Source organism: Tachyglossus aculeatus, chromosome 6 (genome assembly GCF_015852505.1).
Source record: "Tachyglossus aculeatus isolate mTacAcu1 chromosome 6, mTacAcu1.pri, whole genome shotgun sequence".
In the NCBI taxonomy this organism is placed as follows: domain Eukaryota; kingdom Metazoa; phylum Chordata; class Mammalia; order Monotremata; family Tachyglossidae; genus Tachyglossus; species Tachyglossus aculeatus.
The window spans coordinates 40,033,811-40,047,075 of NC_052071.1; the positions used below are offsets into that span (position 1 = coordinate 40,033,811).

The 13,265-nt window shown below is 44.1% G+C and overlaps 1 protein-coding gene across 1 annotated transcript; it reads right to left on the bottom strand.

Annotated features, from left to right (window-relative positions):
- Nucleotides 1–9,751: 9,751 nt before the first annotated feature.
- LOC119929495 (olfactory receptor 13H1-like) lies at nt 9,752–10,690 on the bottom strand. Its single transcript, XM_038747664.1, has one exon. It carries the CDS (start codon nt 10,688–10,690, stop codon nt 9,752–9,754), a length of 939 nt encoding a protein of 312 aa, XP_038603592.1.
- Nucleotides 10,691–13,265: the final 2,575 nt, after the last annotated feature.

The window sequence follows — 13,265 nt, forward strand, 5'->3', positions numbered from 1 at the left end:
TTTCTCCTACCTGTGGAACCAAGACAAAGGAAAGAGAGCTTGAATTTTAGAAAGTCCAAGCCCAGTGAGTTCTGACTGTAAGGGGGCTGGATGGGAATTACTTGGAGTGGTCCCCAGGATTCCTGGTCATTAGCCATCATCTGGCAAGGAGCAGATGGTAAAATTTCCAGGAGGCACTCACCACAAAATCGTGTATTCCCCAGAACTGGGATCTGTGGATAACCTGGCCTCTAGTCTGCGGTCATCAGGTCACTGAGGGCAGTTCAAATTAGGGTGGAATTAAGGTTTTCTTGATCAGGAAAGGTAAGTGAGGTCTCTGCATTTTTGTAGTGGGTGGAACTGAAGTTCTCACTACTGTTTCCTCCTGTTTTTATTTTCTTTCTTCCAAATGAGGAAATCACCTACTAGGAAAGTGATACCTCTGGGTAGCCTTCAGGATTCCAAGTTCTGAAGGAAATTGGTGCCAAAGAGGTTAGCTTAATTTAGCCTTTCACTTTTCAGAGATAATCAAAATTAGCTGAATCTAACCAGTGATGGGGAAATAGCTGAAACAATTTGCTTGAAGAGCAAACATCCTAGAAACCTTCTCAGCCTTCTAAGTTAGACTCAAACAGATTTTCCATCTTGGAGACCATTTCTGGAGGATGAATTTTCCTAAACCCAGTGTTTTTAACTCTTTCGAAAATTGATGGTTACATCTGCTGATGGAAAGATGCCCCCACTGCAGAAACTAAAATGACAAATACAGAGGGAGAGAAGGTTTTTCTAATCACCAATCTCATACCCTCCTAGACTAAAAATGAATTCTACGTTGGGTTGTTTTTGGGGGTGGGGGTAGGGAAGGACTCTACTCTGCCTCTGCACTGATAAAGTAAAATATGTTCTCATTCGATGAAATCTAAGCTGCTCAATGGGTTATTGGCTGAACTCCTTTGGACCTCATTCTAATCCCAGCTTCTCCACTTGAGCAAATCACTAAACTTTTCTGTGCTTCAGTTCCCTCATTCTCAAAAAGGGGATTCAATATCCATTCTCCCTCCCACTTAGACTGTGAGCCCATGTGGGAGTGTTGAGTACAGTGCTTGGCACATAGTAAGCACTTAAGAAATGCCACAGTTAATATTATTAATAGTTTTCTTGGGTATTTGATGTTCTTTCACTCCTTAGAAGCCCAGAGATACAGGATGAATGTAATAATTTCACTAACTCTTTTGGGGGCTGGGGGGAGGGGACGTGAAGAGAAGGCTGTTTTCTAAGCTCAGCCAACATAGTTGTCTCTCAAAATAACATCCCATTTATATTAAGTGATATTTAGCCAGAAAATACATTTAAATGTTATACAAAAATGTACCTGAAGTTAGAGTATGTCAAAAGTTTGAAAGATAGCTGTGCCTATTTGGGAAGCCACAGATTTGGTCTGACTTCAGAAGCTGGAGCTCTCAGCCACCAAGGAACTACCGACTTTCCAGTGAGTCAGCCAAATGGAATTCCAGGGGTGACTGTAGGAAATACAAGATAATGCAGATATTTTTATTCCCGATGGTTACCATCTAGAATTAAAATGTAAAGTCCTCCATTAGTTTAAGAGGTAGGAAGGAAATGAATTAGATCCTTTTTAAAAATAATCAAAAAGCTGGAATGGGCCTTCAGGTTGTGAAGGAGACCAAACACTCACTGAATTCTATAGCTTCCAAGGTAACTGCTGCTGAAAATGTAGTCCTTTCAAAGTAACAATAAAATCCACAGATAGCCTTTGGTCAGAGATTGGTCACCAAAGCATCTAGCCCAGCCTGGTTTAAGGGTGGTAAAATTGGTTGGTTTTTCTTTGGTTCCTCACAAACCCAGCGGGAGAAAAGGCATCTTTGCATGTCCATTGATGAATTTGCTTGCCTGTATTAAATCCCTGAAGTAACCCTAAGAAACAAATTGAATTACTTAGAATGTCATTTTCTTATTTTATAAGCTGACTCCATATTTGTAGGGCACTTAGAAGGAATCAATCAATCAGTGATATTTATTGAGCCCTTACTATGTGCAGAGTATTGTACTAAGTACGTGAGAGAGTACAACAGAGTTAGCAGACACATTTCCTGCTCACAATGAGTTTATAGTCTAGTATGTAATAACATCAAATCCCAATTTGATAGAAATTCAAGCAGTACATTCAACATTGTATCATGGTCATTTTTTTAAGGGAGGGTGGCTAATATAAATGTATCTCTTACCTTGACTTCAAAATTTTGAATGATATGAGGCCAGATCTGCTCTCTAAGGCTGGCTGATGCATTACACTCTCCAAGGCAAACAACAAAGAAGATTTAATATAATATAGCTTAGATCAACTGGCAAGAGGGATACGATACTGGTTCTTGCACTCACCTTGAGAGAAAAACCTGCATATCACTGAAATCCAAATCCACTACCTAGAACAGGAAGACATTAAATATCTCAAGACCCCAGAGCTCATGATTTCAGGCTACAGGAGACTCCAGGGATCATATCCCCAATAGGCAGTGTAATTCCACCAATGGGAAGTGGATTGAAGGGACCAGCAATGTGTTGACGTGCCCTCTGAGAAAATGATACTTTTTTTCAGTTGTAGATCATTAAAGCCAAGGAGAGTCTTTTTTTTCTCTTGTAATGAGTCTCTGATACATGCAAGTGAAACTTTTTACAGAGACTCGGTTACTAGATGCAAGTGAGGGTGGACAATTACGTGAGCTATAGTTAGAAAATAACTTTTCGATAATGGTCTGAGCCTATGGAGACCATTTTTCATTTGGAGTATGGGGCTGGAAAGGGATCAGGGATTTTGTGGGAGATGAGGATTGGGAGAGGAAAGTCTCTAAATACCTAAAAAGCCAGAAGGCCACCATTTTCCACACTACTATGAAGACAGGAATTGATCACGAAATAAAGTCTGGCAGAGTCTCACAGTTCCTCAAGCCCCGGCATTCAATTCCCTTCACAATTCCCAAGTATTTTTGAAAACTTGGAGAGGGAAATCAGAAATGAGCTTTGAGATTAATGAAGATTTTAAAGTTTGACAAAACCCTTTATATTTCCTGTTGCTGGGCTACCCAGAGAGGTTGAACTTGAGTAATTGTCCAGTGAACTTGATCAGAGTGGATAACCAAGCTGGAGAACTACAAGTCTTAATTTACCTTTGTTCTGTGTAGACAGAGACAGACTGTAGCTGGGCAGAAGATTCCCGGGTTAGTGGTGGGAACAGTAGGACATTTGGAAAGAGAAAGTGGCCCTGCCCCTGTTCTGGGAGGGACTGCTGCTGCTGGGGACATCATTCTTATTATTATTATTATCGTCATCTTCATCATATTTGTTAAGTGCTTACATTGTGTCAAGCATTGTTCTTAGTGCTGGGGTAGATACAGGTTAATCTGATTGGACACAGTCCCTGTCCCACTTGGGGCTCACAGTCTAACTAAGAGGGAGAACAGGCATTGAATTCCCATTTCACAGATGAGGAAACTGAGGCACAGAGAAGTTAAGTGACCTGCCCAAAATCACACAGGAAGCAGGAGCTGGAGCTGGGATTAGAACCCAGGTCCTCTGACTCCCAAGCCCGGGCTCTTTCCACTGACCCGTGCTGATTGAGAATGTGAGCCCATTGTGGGACAGGGACTGTGACCAACCTGATTAATCTGTATCTACTCCAGAGCTTAGCAAAGTGCCTGGCACATGGTAAAAGTGCTTGACAAAAACCAAAAAAAAAAAAAAAAAGGAGCAAAAAGTAGAGTATTTCCCTGGCAGAAGACATGACTCTTCCTAAAGGTACCTGTGAAGAAGGGTAATTTATGAGTGCTAACCTATTCCCAGTCATATTAGCAAAGTGATTATCACCTGAGTAAGGGCTTTCTTTTGTTGTGATTTAATGTTATCTGATATGCTAAAAGACAGGGGTGTGAGAAACTCTGAGAAACAGTAATAGTGAGCAGAGTTGTGTATGGCTTGACTCCACAGTTTTCAGTTTTAATGTGATAGGAATACTTTGGGTTTGTTTTCCAGCATGGAATATTTATATGCTCCATAAAAATATATATCAAAATGGTAAAATTAATCGCTGTAATGAAAATGAATTTTTAAAAGGTTAATAACTAAGTGAAAAATATAAGCTCATGTCATTAATTTCTCAGGGGTTCTAGAAAAAGTCAGCCTTCAATAATCTTATAGATGGCTTATTATCCATAACTCTTTAAATGAAAGATTAATTTTCCCATGGTAAAATAAAAATATACTAAAATATCAAAAGGACTCGGCATGCATTCTTACGATATAAGCACACGTGAAATCCAGCATTTAGTGTGAACAGCACAGGGCAGTTAACTTTAGCCATATCTCCCCTTCTAGACTGGAAGCTTCTTGAGGGCAGGAATCATGTTTCCCAACTCTGTTGTATACAATAAATACTTTTAATGAATTGATATAGGATTCTGGCAAGGAATTTTTCATTTGAAAGGGAGACTGCAAGCTCGTTATGGACAAGGAACATGTGTGCTAATTCAGTTGCATTGCTCTCTCCCAAGTGCTTTCTAAGATGCTCTGCTGACAGTAAGTGCTCAATAAATACGATTGATTAAATAAGATTGATTTCCTTTGAAATTCTAGTAGCTCCTGTCGGCTTCCTGGCTGAAGTTCAATAAAGCATTTCTTGTTTGTGCTGCATACCTGCTCATAAAAATCATTAGAGTCACCTGAAAAAAATCCATAACATGAAATAGTAAATAGAACATGTGCAAGCAATAAAGAAACACATAAAAATAAAAAGGGTCTCTGATCGAGGATTGTAGGTAATGTAATGTCTGCTGGTCTGGGGGCCGGGACAGAGTTGAGGCAGAGTCATAAAGGAAAGGAAATCTGTTTTTCTCCCCGGGCTACATCACATCCCCCACAACTTCCCTTTGATTCCTGACTGCACCTCATCTTCTCCCAGAACAGGTAGTAACGAATACAAGCTACTTTTTATTCGGCTTCTTCGGCACCTGAGGCCTTTGGTTAGTGAATGATGAGGGCCTGACTATTCTCCCCATCCCCTTCTCTTTTTCACCCCTTTGCCTTCCATACCCCTTTTCCTGAAGGTAGGCTGAGATGAAGGGCAGCCAAGGGCTACCAACCGACACCCCACTTTCCTCCTCCTGGAACCCAGCTCTATCCCTGGGGAAGGGTGACCTCCTAAATAATAATAATGACAGTGCTAGAATTTGTTAAACGCTTACTCTGTGCCAAGTACTGTGCTAAACCCCGAGGTAGATATAGACTAACCAGATAGTACTCTGATCAGACTTGAGAAGGAATGTAGCCTGGTGGATAAAGCACAGACCTGGGAATCAGGAGGATCTGGGTTCCAATCCCCACTCTGCCACTTGTCTGCTGTGTGACCTTGGGCAAGTCACTTTCCTTCTCTGGGCTTCAGTTACCTCATTTATAAAATGGGGATTAATACTGTAAGCCCCACGTGGGATATGGACCTTTTCCAGGCTGACTAGCTTTTGTCTACCCCAGCGTTTTGAACGGTGCCTAGCACATAGTAAGTGCTTAACAAATACCAACCCTCTCTTCTCCCCTCACCCCCAGAAAAAAAAAAAAAACAACCCTAAGAAGACCTGACTCAATCCATATCCCACACAGGGCTCATAGACTAAGCTATATTGAATCATCATTTTACAGATGAGGAAACTGAGGCCCGGAGAAGTGAAATGACTTGTCCAAGGTCACCGCAAACAAGTGACAGATTTGGGATTAGAACCCAGGTCCCCTGATTCTCAACCCTGTGCTCTTTCATCATCATCAATCGTATTTATTGAGCGTTTACTATGTGCAGAGCACTGTACTAAGCGCTTGGGAAGTACAAATTGGCAACATATAGAGACAGTCCCTACCCAACAGTGGGCTCACAGTCTAAAAGGGGGAGACAGAACAAAACCAAACATACTAACAAAATAAAATAAATAGAATAGATATGTACAAGTAAAATAAATAAATAAATAGAGTAATAAATATGTACAAACATATATACATATATACAGGTGCTGTGGGGAAGGGAAGGAGGTAAGATGGGGGGATGGAGAGGGGGACGAGGGGGAGAGGAAGGAAGGGGCTCAGTCTGGGAAGGCCTCCTGGAGGAGGTGAGCTCTCAGCAGGGCCTTGAAGGGAGGAAGAGAGCTAGCTTGGCGGATGGGCAGAGGGAGGGCATTCCAGGCCCGGGGGATGACGTGGGCCGGGTGTCGATGGCAGGACAGGCGAGAGCGAGGTACGGTGAGGAGATTAGCGGCGGAGGAGCGGAGGGTGTGGGCTGGGCTGTAGAAGGAGAGAAGGGAGGTGAGGTAGGAGGGGGTGAGGGGATGGACAGCCTTGAAGCCCAGGGTGAGGAGTTTCTGCCTGATGCGCAGATTGATGCTCTTTCCATTAGACCATGCTGTTGCTTTGAGTGGACATTTTGTGGGGGATCTTCAGTCAGCTGGTTTGGGGTGAGGCAGGGGTGCGGAGGGAGCGGTGAGAGCTCCCTCCTCCCCCATCGATGTAAAGGACCCCGCTCCCTAGTCCACCCCTGCCCCATCCCCCAGGCTTTTCCCAGCCACTGTATCAGGCGAGAGGTCCGGGGCATAGACTGGACCAAGAAAAAAGGGGATAAGAGTCACCAGCAGAACGGGGCCAGGGGCAAGTTCAGGGTACCAAGAGGAATTGTATTCTCCCAAGCGCTTAGTACAGTGTTCCGCATTGCAAGCGCTCCATAAATATTGATGATGATGATGATATTCATTCATTCATTCAATCGCATTTATTGAGCGCTTATTGCGTGCAGAGCTCTGTACTAAGCTCTTGGGAAGCACAAGTTGGCAGCATGGAGAGATGATCCCTACCCAACAACGGGCTCTCAGTCTAGAAGGGGGAGACACACAACAAAACAAAACATGTACAGTGCTATGCACACAGTAAGCGTTCAATAAATACGATTGAATGAATGAATGTAGACAGGCGTCAAAACCATCAGAGTAAATAGAATTTTAGCTATATGCACATCATTAACAAAATATGTACAAGTAAAATAAATACAGTAATAAATCTGTACAAATATATACAAGTGAGGTAGGGAGGGGAAGGAGGTAGGGCAGAGGTTGTGGTGGGGCTGGGAAATGGTCTAGTGGATAGAACAGGGGCTTGGGAGTAAGAAGGGCCTGGGTCCTAATTCCAACTCCACCACTATGTTTCCACTAAGTGACCTTGGGCAAGTCACTGAACTTCTCTGTGTCTGAGTTACCTCATATTTAAAATGAGGCTAAGACTGTGAGCCCCATGTGGGACAAGGACTATGTCCGACCTGATTAACTTGTCACATAAGAAATGATTAACAAATACTATTATAATTATCATTATTATTATTATAAAAAAGATTAAAGCATCTACCGAAGGGTACAGTGAAGAGGGGCTGATGTTAGGGACCTCGGAGGGGATAGGGCCAATGTGAGCTCGCTGTGGGCTGGGAATGTGTTTGATGTTATATTGTATTCTCCTAAGCCCTTAGTACAGTGCTTTGCACATAGTAAGAGCTCAATAAATACGATTAATAGTTATAATGATGCAATGGGGTTCTCAGGCAGAGTGAGCCTCAGCCTAGTAGGTTTTCAGAACCATCTCCAGAGCTGGGTTTCCTGGCCTTTCCTCCATTCCATTGCACTGACTCGCTCTCGTCCTAGCTGTTGCATTTCCTTTGTTTCTTTGATACAGATGCCAACTCCTACTGGCAGAGGGCAGGGAGGAAGGGGGAGACCCAGCCTCAAAAGTTAGCGCAGAGCCCAGGAGGGGTGAAATATTGTGAAGCTGAGGCCAAGTCTCCGTGGGAAACTCCGCATGCACCTCGTCCCCCACCAGAGAGTGTCTCTCAGATGATGTGAGAACATTGGGTTGAGGGTCGTCAGCGACGGAGTGGGGGTGGCTCTGAGGCTCAGGGCTGGGGAGGGGAGGTTACCATGCTGAAGGCCATCAAATGGAAATCTTGGGGTTAATCCAATGGCTTTACTGGAACAGAACTAAAGCCGGGGGATAGGGCTCTCAACCAACCTCTCTTTGCCTCAGTTCCCTCAGCGCCTTGCCCTAAGTCGCATTGCAAAACTGGGACTAGAATCTGAGCCTTCTGACTCTCCCTCTTTCCACTCTGCCTCCCTGGAATAAAACCTGACCCCTTGGCTGGATAGCTTCAGGATGACCTCTTGTCACCCCCCATCCACACTCCAAACTGCAAAGAACCACTGGATGAGTCACAGAAGACTGGCCCTTCTGCAAGAAGGCTTGCAGTTGGGATGAAACGTAAGTCTGGTGGAGAAGTTTCCTGCTGGGCTAGGTGTGTTTTTTTCTTCCCCAAATCAGGTACCAGAGGGCCTGCAGAACAGAAATGCCTCCTGTTTCCTTTATGCATCTATCTCTCCACAGCTCAACTCCCTGCAGGAACATTTGGAGAGCTTCATGCGGCACTGAAGGGGTGGGAGTGGCCCTGGCCTAGGCCAAGATGACTTCAGAGTTTTTCTTCTAGTTGGTGTTGTGGGTATCCCTTGGACTGAAGCTGAGAGGAAATGTGGCTGGGTTTACACTTGGTTGTCTCCCCTTCCCACCTTCCCCACAAACCTACCCCAGATCCTGAAAGATTTAAAAGGGGAAAAACCCCAATTCTTTGGACTTGGTTAACCTGAGAGGACTCACCCGAGAGATTATTTCTGAAATAAAATTTCACTGTTCTTATCGCTAATCAGGTCCTTCCTATTTAGATCTGTGGGTAACTTCCAGCATCTCTGAGTTTCCCTTCTTTGGAGTTAGGTTCTCTAATTCCCCTAATCAGGGGCATTATAAGATCTGTTCCTCCTTCCTCGGGGCCCCCCCAAAAGGGAGAATTGCCCCATCTTCCTATTTTCATTGGCCGCTAGACAGGTTCCAGCTCCGGAATCCCCTAGTCTTCTGGGGACTAGGAATAGAGGAGGATTTTAAGGAAAAACAAAGAGGAAGAGGGAGGTGGGTAGTGGGCTCCAGGGACAGGAGGTAGCCCTCAGTTACCTTGTTCTTTTCTGTCTAGGTGGAGGGCACTCTTTCCAACTCACTAGGTGTCTCTGCTTTTGCTAGGTCTTATGTTTCTGCTGCTCCATGCTGAATGAAAACACACACACACAGACACACAGAATACCACCCTCCCACCCCCCAGCTCCCCTCTGCCCAACCCCTTCCTACACTGGGAAGAATAACAAGAGTGGTATTGAAGCACTTACTATAGATTGAGCACTGTGGGCTAAGTGCTTGGGAGCATATGATGCAACAGAGTTGGCAGCACGTTCCTTTCTTAGAACAAGCTTATATTCCAGAGTGGGAGAGAGACATTAATATAACTATGTAATTTATAATATATCATTTCATCATAATAATTGTATTTGTTACACGCTTATGGGCAAAGTAGTGTATTAAGCACTGGAGTAATCAAGTCTCTGACCAACATTGGGCTCACACTCTAAGAAGGACAGAGAATAGGTATGGAATCCCCATTTTGCAGATAAGGAAACTGTGTCACAGATGAATTCAGGTACTTGCACAAGGCCCCACAGCAAGGGGAGGAGCCAGACTTAGAGTGGCAGCCCTCCAAATGCCCTTATGGATCAATTCTAGTTCATTTCTCTCCTGTACTGAATTATACCTGTTTCTCAAGTCAGCCTCAACTCAGAGTTACATGTCACAGAATTCACACCGACAGACTAACTTACTTGGTTTTCCCAGCTGCCTTTCTCAAGGCTCCTATCATGTCCTTATTTTTCAGCGTATAAATGAGAGGGTTGATCATGGGGATCACTATTCCATAAATTATAGAGATGATTTTGTCCTGGTCCTTGCTGTCTTCGTTCTGAGGTTTGAGATACATGGAGATGAGGGTCCCGTAGTAGATGGTCACCACGGTCAGGTGCGATCCACAGGTGGAGAAAGCTTTCCTCCGCCCAGCTGTGGAGCGGATTTTCAAGATGGCCACCAAGATCCGGATATAAGAGAGGAGGATGAACAGAAAGGGGAGGGGCAAGACGAAGAATGTGATTATCCACATCAGGATCTCACTGACAGTGGTGTCTGAGCAGACCAGCTTTAAGATGGCTTCTGCTTCACATACAAAATGGTTCACTACATTGTGCCCTGCACAAAACCGAAGCGGTATGGTGACCACAGGAAGTAGGGCCAGCAGGAAGCTACTTATCCACATGGTAACGGCAATCTGGAAACATGCCCTCATTGTCATGATCAGTGTGTAACGCAAAGGGCTCGATATGGCGACGAATCGGTCGTAAGCCATGACGGCCAGTAGGCAGCACTCGGTGATGCTCCAGAAGATGGAGATCGTCATTTGGGCGTAGCAGTCATTGTAGGTGATAGTGGGACAGTCTCTCAGGCAGTTCACAAGGATCAGAGGCACCGCAGTGGTGGTGGAACACAGGTCAACAAAGGACAGATTACAAAGGAAGAAATACATGGGGGTGTGAAGTCGTGGCTCTTTCCACACTACCGTGATGATGAAGATATTTCCCATGATGGTTCCCAGATAGAGATGGAGGAAGATACAGAAGAAAATAATTTGACTTTTGGGCTGATTGGAAAGTCCAACCAGGATGAATTCTGTGACCTCAGTGTAGTTGGTTCCTCTCAGCTTATTCATTTTCTCTTACCTGTGGAACCAAGACAAAGGAAAGAGAGCTTGAATTTTAGGAAGTACAAGCCCAGTGAGTTCTGACTCTAAGGGGGATGGATGGGAGTTAGTTGGTGTCTTCCCCAGGATACCTGGTAATTAGTCATCATCTGGCAAGGAGCAGATGGTATAATTTCCAGGAGGTACCCAACACAAAACTTTTTATTCCTCAGAGCTGGGATCTGTGGATGACCTTGTCTCTAGTCTGAGGTCATTAGGTTACTGAGGGCAGCTCAAATTAGGGTGGAATTAGCTTTTGTTGATCAGGAAAGGTAAGTGAAGTCTCTGCTTTTTTTGTAGTCAGTGGAACTTCAATTGTCACTACTGTTTCCTCCTGTTTTTATTTTCTTTATTCCAAATGAGGAAATCCCCTGCTAGGATAGTGGTACCTCCGGGTAGCCTACAAGATTCAAAGTTTTGAAGGAAATTGGTGCCAGATGAGTTATCTTAATTTAGCCTTTCACTTTTCATGGATAATCAAATAAGCCAAATCTCTATCCAGTGATGGGGAAGGAGCTGACAGAATTTGCTCGAAGAGTGAACATCCTAGAACACTTCTCAGCCTTTTTAAGTTAAACTTGAATGGATTCTCCATCTTTGAGATGGAGGATGAATTTTCCTAAATCCAGTGTTTTTAACCCTTTTGAGAATTGATGGTTATATCTTCTGATGGAGCAGATGCCCCCAGTGCAGAAACTAAGGTCATAAAGACAGAGAGAGAGACGATTTTTCTAACTAGCGATTTCATCCCCTCCTAAACTAAAAATGAGTTCTATGTTGGGATTTTTTTGGGGGGTGGGGAGGGGAGGAAGACTCTACTCTGGCTCTGACTGCACTGGTAGATTTCATCGAATGGGAATATATTTTTCTTTATCTAGTCTCTCAGTGGGTTATTAGCCCCTCAAAAATCTCCAGTGGCTACCAATCAACCTATGCATCAGGCAAAAACCCCTCACTCTCGACTTCAAGGCTTTCCATCACCCCGCCCCCTCCTACCTCACCTCCCTTCTTTCCTTCTACAGCCCAGCCCGCACCCTCCGCTCCTCTGCCGCCGCAAACCTCACTGTGCCTCGTTCTCGCCTGTCCCGCCGTCGATCCCCAGCCCACGTCCTCCCCCGGGCTTGGAATGCCCTCCCTCCACACATCCGCCAAGCTAGCTCTCTTCCTCCCTTCAAAGCCATACTGAGAGCTCACCTCCTCCAGGAGGCCTTCCCAGACTGAGCACCCTCCTTCCTCTCCCCCTCCCCATCCCCCCATCCTACCTCCTTCCCCTCCCCACAGCACCTGTATATACATTTGTATTTATTTTACTTATACATATTTACTATTCTATTTATTTTATTTTGTTAATGTTTTGTTTTGTTGTCTGTCTCCCCCACCTAGACTGTGAGCCCGCTGTTGGGTAGGGACCATCTCTATATGTTGCCAACTTGTACATCCCAAGCGCTTAGTACAGTGCTCTGCACACAGTAAGCGCTCAATAAATATGATTGAATGAATGAATGAATGAACTACTTTGGACCTGGGTTCTAATCCCAGCTTCTCCACTTGTCTGGTGGGTGACATTTGGCAAATCAGTAAACTTCTCTGGGCTTTAGTCCCTTATTCTCAAAAAGGGGATTCAATACTCATTCTCCCTCCTACTTAGACTGTGAGCCCATGTGGGACTTGATTTTCTTATATCTAGCCTAGTGCTGAGTACAGTGCTTCGCACATAGTAAGCACTTAACAAATACCATATTTTATTAAGGCACTTGCTGTTCCTTCACTCCTTAGAGGCCCAGAAATACAAGATGAATGCAATATCTTAATTTCACTAACTCTTTTAGCGGCAGGAGGGAGAGAACATGAAGAGAAGGCTACTTTCTAACCTCAGCCAACATAGTTCTCTCACAGAATAACTACCCATTTATCTTGTGATATTTAGCCGGAAAATATGTTTAAATTTTATGCAAAAAATGTACCTGGATTTAGAGTATTTCAAAAGTTTGGAGGATAGCTGTGCCTATTTGGGAAGGTACAGATTTGGTCTGACTTCCCCAGCTGGAGCTCTCAAGCACCCACCACCTTCATTTCAAAGGAACTACCGACTCTCCAGTGAGTCAGCCCAATGGAATTCCAGTGGTGACTGTAGGAAATACAAGATAATGCAGATATTTTTATTCCCAATGGTTACCATCTAGAATTGAAATGCAAAGTCCGCCATTAATTTAAGAGGTCGGAGGACATGAATTAGATCCTTTTTTAAAATAATCAATAAGCTGGAATGGGCCATCAGGTTGTGAAGGAGACCAGATACTGACTGAATTCTATAGTTTCCAAGGTAACTTCTGCTGGAAATGTAGTCCTTTCAAAGTAACAGTGAAATCCACAGGTAGCCTTTGGTCAGCAATGGGTCACCAAAGCATTCAGCCCAGCCTGGTTTAAGGGTGGTCAAATTGATTGGTATTCCTTTGGTTCCTCACAAACCCAGCGGGAGAAAAGGCATCTTTACACATCCAGTGATGAATTTGCTTGCCTGTAATTGAATCTTTGAATTAACCCT